At 45.3% G+C, this 11,042-nt stretch overlaps 1 protein-coding gene across 1 annotated transcript in view; it reads left to right on the top strand.

The window, feature by feature from the left end:
- The window catches only part of OSBP (oxysterol binding protein), a 33,474-nt gene extending 23,883 nt beyond the window's left edge, over positions 1-9,591 (top strand). The window contains exons 10-14 of the mRNA XM_007455678.1: positions 4,582-4,685; positions 6,203-6,298; positions 7,050-7,231; positions 8,017-8,237; positions 8,340-9,591. Of these exons, the coding sequence (XP_007455740.1) occupies positions 4,582-4,685; positions 6,203-6,298; positions 7,050-7,231; positions 8,017-8,237; positions 8,340-8,482 (746 nt within the window). The 3' untranslated portion in view covers positions 8,483-9,591. The remainder of the gene's footprint in view (positions 1-4,581; positions 4,686-6,202; positions 6,299-7,049; positions 7,232-8,016; positions 8,238-8,339) is intronic.
- The last annotated feature ends 1,451 nt before the right edge of the window (positions 9,592-11,042 follow it).

The raw sequence follows: 11,042 nt of genomic DNA on the forward strand, positions 1-11,042 counted from the left end.
GTGGATCTATACCTTTTCCCTCCTTTGTGCTTCTATTTTCATGCAAACTCTTTTTCTACATTATAATTCCATCAACATTGTTTTATAACTGTTGCTTTATGTAGTTGTCTTTTACATCATAGAGGAGAAAAAAGTTATAAGCAAAAAATAGATTTATGCTGTCTTTTATATAGTTTAATTGCTGTTACCTTTACTGGTCTCTTAATTTCTTAAGGTAGATTTAAGTTACTGCCTAGTATCCTTTCATTTCAGCCTGAAGGACTTCCTTTAGCATTTCTTGAAGAGCAGATCTGCTAGCCAGGAATTCTTTCAGTTTTTGTTTTTCTGGGAATGTCTTAGTTCTCCTTGTTTATGAAGGATAATTTTGCTGGACATAGAATTCTGGGTTTGATGGTCTTTTTCTTTCAGCATTTTGAATACATCATTCGACTGCCTTCTGGCCTTCATGGTTTCTGAGGATCACTTGTGTGTGATGCATCACTTGTCTCTTACTGCTTTCAGGATTCTCTGTTTGTCTTTGTCTTTCTAGTTTGATTATGATCGGTTTCAGTGTGGTGCTCTTTGAGTTGATCCTACTTTGCATTCATTGGACTTCTTGGAAGTGGAGATTAGTGTTTTTCGTCAAATCTGGGGAATTTGGGGCCATTATTTCTTCAAGTGCTCCAACTGTTATCACCACCTCTGGCAGCTGTTGTGTTAAATAATTGCCCCAGGAAAAAGGCTGAGGTGAGCGGGTGCTGAATCAGATCAAATAAAGATAAGCCCAGTGAGTGGGAGTTTACTGGGAGCCACCAGATAGGTCAGATAATGGCAGTACTTTGCAGATGGGCTTTGGGAGCTTCACACTCTTCTACTCCCTCCAGTGTTTGCTAGACTGCTTGCTGGTTTTCATGGCTACCGTGACTGTGAGGCTACCAGTTTTCGAGGCTACTGCTGAGCTGGGGAGAGAAGGATAGGAATGGGGCAAGTTAAAATGCCACAAAGCTCATTTTGCTTACTGAGATTCAGCCATTTTTCTTGAATAAATGTTTCTTGGAGTATTGTAAGCCTTTGGTTAATTTCCAGAGTTATGAAAAAGTTGATTCTGATCACTTTTGTTAGTGTGTTCTTGTTGATTTTACTGGGGAGCTGATACATGGAAGTTCTTACTCTACCATTCTGCAAGTGGCTGTCTTCCCCTTTATACATTTTAAATGGCTCAGTTTGGGGATCTTTAACTTATTGTCAAGCTTTCAACACACAAATAATATATAAACGAAGGTAGTCATAGGGTGTTCTTTATTTTTCCACTGTCCCAGTGAACTGGAAGGGACTCTGCAGGGCAACAGGTACATCATCAGGGTGCGATACAGGGTTATGGTATTGGACTGTACACATGTTCTGCTCTTATTTTGAACTTCAGCTCTAGCTGTCACTAGCTCTGTGACCTTGGGAAAATTATTTGACCTCTCTAAGCTCGGAGTCTTCATTTGGTAAAATGAGGATGTGGTAGGTTGAATAATGCCCCCCTGTCCCCAAATATATCCACATCCTAATCTCTGGTACCTATGAATTTATCACTTTACACAGTGAAAGGAACTTTGGACGTGTGGTTAAGGATCTGGAGATGGGGAGATAATCCTGGATTATTCTGTGGGCCTAATGTAATCAACAAGGGTATTTATAAGAGGGAGGCCGGAGGTTCAGAGTCAGTGACAACAGAAGCAAGAGGTTTGAGTGATGCTAGGAAGGGTCCACAAACCAAAGAATGCAGGTGGCTTGTAGTAACTGGAAAAAGCAAGAAAATGGATTTTCCCCTTGAGCCTTCAGAAGGAACACACACCTGCTGACACCTTGATTTTAGACTTCTGACTTCTAGAACTGTAAGAGAATAAGTTGTGTTATTTTTTAAAATTTATTTATTTATTTGTTTGTTTTGGGCTGCATTGGGTCCTCATTGCTGCGTGCGGGCTTTCTGTAGTTGCGGCGAGCGGGGGCTACTCTTCATTGCAGTGCGAGGGCTTCTTATTGCGGTGGCTTCTCTTGCTGGGGAGCACGGGCTCTAGGCACACAGGGTTCAGTGCTTGTGGCATGTGGGCTCAGTAGTTGTGGCTCGCGGGCTCTAGAGCGCAGGCTCAGTAGTTGTGGCTCGCGGGCTCTAGAGCGCAGGCTCAGTAGTTGTGGCGCACAGCCTTAGTTGCTCCACGGCGTGTGGGATCTTCCTGGACCAGGGCTCGAACCCGTGTCCCCTGCACTGGCAGGCGGGTTCTTAACCACTGCGCCACCAGGGAAGTCCCAAGTTGTGTTATTTTAAGCCACAAAGTTTGTCATAGCTGGTTTCAGCAGCAGTAGGATACAAATGTAGCCTGCAGCTAACGTATCAACAAATATTTGAGTGCCCACTATATGCTGGTAACTATTTCTAGTTGGGTACATTATGGTGAACAAAAGCTCCTTTGCCCTCATTTAGCTTGCATTCTTAAGTAGACACAAAAGTAAATAAAACAAGTACTTTGATTTTATATAGTGGTGGTTCAGTGAAGAAAATAGAGTAAGCGGAGATGGGGTTAATGATGGAGGAAGGAGAGTGTTGTGTGTTCCCTTGTAGCAGAGTCAGGAACTTCTCTGAAAAGGTTACATTTGAGCAGAGACCTGAGAACAAAAAGAAACAAAACCAAAAGATGATGGGCAGAGAGAACCCCAAAGATAAGGGCCCTGGGGATGGAGCAAGCATAGCACGCATGAGAAACAGCAAGGCCACAGAAGCTGGTTGAGAGTGAGGAGGGGGACGCGGTGGATGAGACCAGAGGGTAGGCGGGAGCCTGCTCTTGTAGCGTCTTGTACACCGTGAAAGGAGTTGAGTTTTATTCTAACTACAGTGGGGAGTAATGGAGAGATTTTATGGTGTGGAAAGTTGATATGACATGTTTTAAACAGATCATTTTGACTAGAGACTTGAAGGGGGGCCAGAGTGGAAGCCAGGAGGCCGAAAAGAGGTTCGGGCAAGAGCTGCTGGTGGCTTAGACTGCAGTGGTGAAGAACAAGCGATTTAGGCCATAGTGAGGCAGAGCAAATGTTTTTGAAGATGGCTGTGAAGCATAAATGAGTGAGGAGAGCCTAGCACAGTGTCTGGTGCACAGCAGGTGTTCTCAGCAGAGTTGCCTTTGCCACTGTCAGTGTCGTTGTCGCCATTGTTATCCTCATCAGCATGACTGCTGCTGCAGCCACCAGGGCTACTTTAACCTTTTTGTACAAGAAGGACACGCCTCAGCCACGTTTAGTGTTCGGTTCATTAGTGGTTACAGAGGGAGCTCAGAGTTATACCGTTACTGGAATTAACTGTATTATTTACTGTATATATCTTCTGAGATTTTTTGATTATTTTGAATCTCCACTCACCTCTGTTGAAGCCACTGATTTTGGCTTGGTATTCATTTGAGATTATAGGAACAGGAGAAGACCTTACGTACTGAGTGCTATAAAGGGTACAAATCAGGACCAGCCCCATGGGGAGACACATAGCAGAGGGTGTGGGAGGATCCTGGACATGAATTTCCATGCCCTCTCCCCATGAAATCAGGGCCCGGCACCTTCCTGGCACGTTGATGTGTTTAACATCCTAGAAGCTCCGCCAGGCTTCCTTGTCCAGAGATTTTATTGGGGTTTCATCGTGTGGGCACAGTTGATCAAATCCTTGGCCACGTGACTGAACTCAATATTCCCAGCCTCCTTCCCTCCCTGGAAGGAAGGAAATATCATTCCCAGGAGGTCAGGAGGCCAGAGCTAGCCCATATCAGGTGACCCGCAGCCGCTGCTCTCTAATGACACGGTTGGTCTTTCTGGCCCACCCTCGTCCTAAGTCATCTTGTTGGCATAAGCTATCTAGGGGCCCACGTGAGGCACCTCATTGGCATATATCACCAGGGCCCTCATGAGTAACAAAGACACTACTGTCACTTGGGAAATTGCAAGGGTTTAGAGGTTGGACAAAGACCAGACAAATTCTTTATTATGCAACACGTGCTCACACATCGAATGAGTGTTGGAGCCGGTGCTCCTGCTCTATCCACTACTCCCCCCCCCCCCTTTTTTTTTTTTTTTCCACTATTAAGGCCCATAGGTAGACAAGTGGTTTGCTTAAAGTCACACAGCTAGTTACTCACAATAGGGCTTGTCCCCAATACTGACTACCAGTGTGTGCTCTTTTCCATAATGCTGCTTTATTTTTTCATGTTGGGGCAGATGTGACCTGTTCCTGTACATTTTGCAGCTAGTATGGCAGGTGCAATTAGTGAAAAGATTGGGGTTTTTGCTTTCATTTTCATTTCTACATTTGCAGAATATCACTTCCCAGCTAAGCTGTATCAGCTGTCAATGTTTGTCCTCATTAGTTATATTTTATTCATAAATTTTAAAATCGCGTGAAAAATTCAGTCAGTGCTTCCAACATTTATAAAGGTTATAAGTCCTTTTTGACTTATCGTTTTCTTTTTAAAAGTAAGAAATATTGATAAAATAAAATCAATCCATCATTATTTCTAGCCAGCATGGTGCTCTTTTTCTAACATTTGGCTTAATTTGTTGTCCACTCTCTGCTTCTAGGTAGCATCCACTGTATCTTCCACGCAACTGGGCACCACTACACTTGGAAGAAAGTTACCACGACAGTGCACAACATTATCGTGGGCAAATTGTGGATCGATCAGGTGAGTAAAGGGACTCAGCATGCTTCTGAAGTTCAGAAGAATACCTCCCTACGTCCATCTTTGTAGTATTTAGGACGTGTGAACTAGCTCCAGACTGCTGTTACTGGTTTATCAGTTTTGCCTAAGGAATTTCTGTCAGGCAGTAATCCTACCCCCAAACTCCCCGAGTTTCTATACCACAAACTATTAACCTATAAATGACCAAATTACAACATTCATTCAGTGACTACTCTACTAGGGCTATGTTAGGTACTATGAAGAATACAAGAAACATATATATATGTATAACTGACTCACTCTGTTATAAAGCAGAAACTAACACACCATTGTAAAGCAATTATACCCCAATAAAGATGTTAAAAAAAAAAAAAAAAAAAAAAAAAAAAAAAAAAAAAAAGAAAATAATAAACATGGCTCCCATCCTTCATCCTTTCATTATTCATCAAACATTTGTTGCCAAGCTGAGTGCTAGGTCTTGGGAATACAAAGTCATATGAGGCATTGTCCTGCCAAGAGTTATTTTATCATTGGAGATATATGACAGGTATATGTAGGATGAAAAGTATTTGCCAAAATAGACTAGTGTAAGAGCTGTACTAAAATACTATCTAGGGGCTTCCCTGGTGGCACAGTGGTTAAGAATCCACCTGCTGATGCAGGGGACATGGGTTCAAGCCCTGGTCCAGGAAGATCCCCCATGCCGCGGATTAGCTAAGCCCGTGCGCCATAACTACTGAGCCTAGAGCCCTCGAGCCACAACTGCTGAGCCTGTGTGCCACAATTACCGAAGCCCGCGTGCCTAGAGTCCGTGCTCTGCAGCAAGAGATGCCACTGCAATGAGAAGCCCGCTCACCACAACAAAGAGTAGCCCCCGCTCGCCACAACTTGAGAAAGCCCGCACTTAGCAGTGAAGACCCAGCGTAGCCATAAATAAACAAACAAACAAACAGTCAGACTATCTAATTCATTGTCAGTTTGCTCTTAAGACAATGGTTGCAGTAAATTCAGAAAAGAGAGGGAGTACTGTCTGAGCAGTCAGGAAAGGCTTCACGGTAGATGTGGGAATGAAGCTGAGTCTTAAAGAGCTTTTTGGGATTTGCAAGATAGAAAGGAGGAGAAAATGCAATGAATGAAGTGTAGAAAGGCCCACCATATGTAGGCTTAAAACCGTGAGTAGAATACTTTAAGCACAGAGTTCATGAAGGGTACGAGTGGAGGATTGGTTTGGGAAGGTAAATTATTATGTGAATATCATCAGTGTGTGTGCTGAAGGTCGAATTATGCCACTGAACATGTGACACAGTTTTTTAAAGAAAGGTCATTTGGCCTTGACTCCAACCTGGCATACCAAGATTATAAAGGGATTCCACAGCATCTCAAGGTTGGCTAAGACCTGAATCTTAAGTACAGGAAAGCTAGAATGTAAGATTGAAAAGAATTATGAGGCATGAGGCTTAGCATATATTCAAGTCATCCATTCTTAATAAAACCAATCCATGATTCTTTTCTTTTTATAGTCTGGTGAAATTGATATTGTGAATCACAAGACAGGAGACAAGTGCAATCTTAAATTTGTTCCTTACAGCTACTTCTCTCGGGACATAGCAAGAAAGGTAAGAGAAGTTGAAATTAAAATGTTTTTCACTTAGTGTGTATCCCATAGAAAGTCTGCTCCTTTGGAGCTGGTGTAGGTGGTTGGATTGTGTGTGTTCAAAAAAAAGGAGAGGTAAAGGAGAAAGTCAGCAAAAGACAACAAGTTAGAGAGTAAAAGTCAAGAGCAACGAGGGATTGGCATTTCCTGGCGGTCCAGTGGTTAGGGTGCTTTCACTGCCGTGGGCCCCGGTTCAATCCCTGGTCGGGGAACTAAGATTCTGCAAGCTGTGTAGGCGTGGCCAGAAAAAAAAAAGAGCAATGAGATTTGAAAATGGGAAACACCGAGGAAGGACGAAGGAAAGGGTTACCGGAAGAAGGCATGGGTACTTTGAAGTCTGAGTGAGAGTTCTGGCACCACCGCAGTGGAATTGTGCCGTGAGTTTTGATGGGAGAGTGAAGAAATCTGTTTGTGGCTCTTTCTGCTTTCTGGAGAGAAGAATATAACATAATTCTGAGTACAGTCAGATCCTTTTCCTACATATATCATTACAACAAAAATCTGTACAACAAAATGGTAATGAATCCTCCAACTCATGACTCAATTATTTTAAGCAGCTCAAGAAAACATAACAAAATAATTTGAATGGCTCCATGGAGTTTGTCATAACAGGATTTAACCACTATTTACCCTAGGACTTCGGTTTCCAGAGTAGTCAGGTAAGCTAACACAGTGAATGCCGTACTCCAGAGCCCCATTCTCCCTCTTTGTAGGTGACAGGGGAAGTGACAGATCCATCAGGAAAAGTTCACTTTGCCCTTCTGGGGACGTGGGATGAGAAAATGGAGTGTTTCAAAGTACAGCCAGTCATCGGGGAAAATGGGGGTGACGCTCGGCAGCGAGGCCATGAAGCAGAGGAAAGCAGGGTCATGCTGTGGAAGCGGAATCCTTTACCGTGAGTATCAGTGTGGGTACCGCCCGGGTCCTGCTGTGACCTCAGCCTTGGAGCAGTGTTGCGGCAGTTCTGCCTTCCTTCCTGCTTAATTCTGTGAGGACTGAGCGCGGGACATCGGAACCTGGAGATAACGACCAGAAGGTGGTCCCTGTGTGGTTGGGTTGTAGCGTGCCTTGTCCCAGGAAAGTTCAAACTACTCAAACCACGTCTGCCAAAAACATTTGGTGTTTCCTAAAGGTCCTTTGGATTGTGATTCCGAAGGATGTTTTTCTATAATTTAGAGTAGAACTATTCAGAAGTGACTAGAGGAGAAAGATGCCTACCACCTGTGGCCCAAAGGCCTAGCAGCAGTATAAAGGTCCCTGAGATAATGTGCAGGACTTTGGAAAGAAATTAAGGCGGAGGCCATTTGTCTCCTGTCATTATTTAATATGTTCAGTCCTCAGTAATAGCCAAGGTTATCCCAGAAAGAGGTTAAAAAGAAAGCGAAGGAAACAGGAAGAAAGAAGTTTTATTTAGTAGAATGTTTCATCCTTCCTAATTTCACCTGAGCATAGCACAGGCCCAGAAAACTATCCAGTTGAGTGATCCTGGGGAGGGGATGGGGAATGGTCCAGTCGGGGTCTCTTAATTAGGTGAACCTGATGTGGTTGGTCCTAGAGTCTTTCCATCTGTAGCACAGCCTGGGTGATGCAGCCGTTGTAGTGAACTTAGTTGGTGCTCTTTAACTAACAAGGTTCTCAGCTCTGGCATTACCCTTCCTCTTTCTCACCCTTTACTTTTAGGAAGAATGCAGAAAACATGTACTACTTTTCAGAGCTGGCTCTAACTCTCAATGCCTGGGAAGCTGGCACTGCCCCCACAGACAGCCGATTACGGCCCGACCAGAGACTGATGGAGAATGGGCGCTGGGATGAAGCAAATGCCGAGAAGCAGCGCCTGGAGGAAAAACAGAGACTTTCCAGAAAGAAGAGAGAAGCCGAAGCTATGAAAGCCACGGAGGATGGTAGTGGACGCCTTCTACTCTGTTTCCCAGTCCCGACGCGTGGCAAATGCCCATGTGTTTTCGGCTCTGATTCTGTTTTTCTTCACCCCCTTTCCCTTTCAGGCACGCCCTACGATCCCTACAAGGCACTGTGGTTCGAGCGGAAGAAGGACCCCGTTACCAAGGAGTTAACCCATATTTATAGGGGAGGATACTGGGAGTGTAAAGAGAAACAGGACTGGAGCTCGTGCCCGGACATTTTCTGAACCGGCCGTGACAAGAGGAGGAGGGTCCAAAGGAGAAGAGGACAGAGGATGCGCGGGAAAGCTGGCAGTTGTGACTCTTACGGAGAGCTTTCCTCAAGTTTGTCTGTCTTAACCAATCATTTTTTCCAAATCAATCACCAGAAGCAGACACCGTTGGTGGTGATTGGCTGGTTGCCTTAGCTGATTGAAACTGAAATCGACATTCTGGATACTGTGTGTGTGAGGGAGAGGCGTCCTGGCTGAGTGTTAGTGTCATCCCGCTTCTGCGGAGTCACGTGCTCTTGACCCTTTCCTCTCCCTCGGCCCCGGTTTGAGATGCGGTCCCTCACCCTCCCCTTACAGAGCCTGCCCAGCCAGGACCTGCGGAGGAGGATGACGCGGGGGCGTTCCGGTGCCGTTCAGAGCGAGAGCTGATTTTAGAGGCTTCCTTTAAAAAGAAACACCACGTAAGACTTACCAACAGAGGCATCGTGAATGCTCGTGGTGGAGCTTGGGCGTGACGTTATGAAGTGTTCACAGATGGGGTCAGTTGAACGGGGTGTCCGTGCAGAGAAAACCGTGGCACTGGAACACTTGCGAGAGGGACTGTTTTGCAAGGCCGGGACGTTCAGAGTTAAATTCTTGGAAGTTTCGATCTTCACTCGCGTAAAACACCCTGCTGCTGTTCCCCATCTTCTTTGACAGCACCCGGGGCCACTTGGGTGGTCGGTAGGAGGGTTGCGTTATCCTCACAAAGGGGTTTTACGGACTTGCTCAGGCGGAGAACTTCTGAGAACACGAGGCGGGATGGAAGAGCACTGCTGGCCACTCCTGCTTTCCCCGCTCCTCCCCCAGCCCTCACTGCCTTTCCTCTCTCCTCCCTCCGCGCTGTACTGCTTCGGGTTTGTGCCCTGTGGAGCAAAGCGTTACCTGTCCCATTCTGATAGGCTTCAGAATCTGAGAGAAGTTTATCTGGAGTAAGTTTTCACCATCTCTCAAGCCCCATGGACTGGAGCCACCTCTGGAATAATGCGTTAAGTATCTGTATAGTATATATATATGTAGAGAAAAATCTAATTCTTTTTTGGTTTGATTTTCCTTCTTCCCATTAAGAATCTTGATTTTTGATATCACTTGTCTCCCTGGGACTCTCTCTTGGACACACTGATGTGGATTGGAGCCCCCTCTGCTTTCCCTCTTTCAGGGGCAGACAGATTCCAAACCTGATCAGGATCCCGCCCAGTGGTTACTGAGCAGGGACCTTGTCCATGGTTTGTATCATGAGGTGCCCACTGCTGTCTAAACTCTGCTCTTCTGATTACCTGAGTCTTGAAAATGAAATCCTAACCTCTTTCCTACCTTTTTTCCTTCTCTTACTAGGAAGAGTATGGGTAGAAAGTCAGGAGGATAATTTCCAGTTTGAGCCTCTCCCTCTGTCCAAATCTCAGCACACAGAGCTGATCCCCAAAAGAGCCTTCTTCCTAGGAATCGGGGCTAAAAGCGCCGTCACGTGGGGTGGGGAAGAGAACTGCTCCTGCTGGGCCCTGGTTTCCTTCATTTTTTTGTTCTGTATTTGTTTAAGTTGTCTGGTTCAGAAATCTAACCCCGCTGTGCCACCCGCCCCTGGCTGAGGATCACAAATCGAGGTGCCTTCCTTGTATGCTTTTTGTTAGTGTTTTTTGTTTCTGTTCCTTAACTGCCGAGCCTCAGCCAGTGTGGGTCCTAGGGGGGAGAATCATTCCAGAGGAAGCCATCCCAGCAGGGAAATTGGATCTATACTGGGTAAATAGCACTCTTATTCCTTCCCCGCCATCCCTTCCTTCCTAGCTGTGATGAACTTGAGAGAGGGACACCTCCTGGGGAAGTTCCTCCTGCGAACTCAACTCGATCCCAGCGTAAGCAAGGGATTATTCCAGGGCCGCTTCTTTCAAGGAGGCCCATAAAAGCGTTGATGTAACTGGGGTGGAGGGCGGAGCTTTAGACAGCGGGAACTTCCCTGCTCTGTCTCCCGCCCCCACTTCCCCCGTTGTCTGCACTACGTTTCCAGCCTGATCCCCAGTGAGGTTCCTGCTAATGGACGAGGCTTCGAGTCCTTCAGGTGAAATAAAGTCACATGAAAACAAAACAAAACTATATATATTTTCGGTTTTTTTGCCTTATTGTTTTTTTCCAAGAAAACTACTAAATTAAATAATTTTTTAAAAGTCATATTGTTTGTCTGATTCACTTCTACTTAAGGAGGAGGCAGTGGGACGAGGTGGAGAAGTGGCCCCTGGGTGATTTGTTCTTGGCAGTCTGGGAACTTGATCTTCATGGGAGATGGAAAGAAAAACTGGGCGCGGGTTTCCAGATGTTTCGACTATTCAACAACATTCCAGAGGACCTAATGACTACATGAGTAGTTTTAACAGCCCCTGATGCTTCAGTGCCATGTCACTGTCAGGGTCCCACCTTGCCGTAGGGGAACGGTTTCTAGTGTTTTTGATACTGGGCCTGTTTCACCTCAAAAAATAAAAGTTCTTGAATTTAATCTCTCTTGCCCATTTAGATTTTCAGGATCTTAAGTTAGCTGTTCCGTGTA

The sequence above is a fragment of the Lipotes vexillifer genome, unplaced genomic scaffold, assembly GCF_000442215.2.
Source record: "Lipotes vexillifer unplaced genomic scaffold, Lipotes_vexillifer_v1.1 scaffold977, whole genome shotgun sequence".
Classification (NCBI taxonomy): Eukaryota; Metazoa; Chordata; class Mammalia; order Artiodactyla; family Lipotidae; genus Lipotes; species Lipotes vexillifer.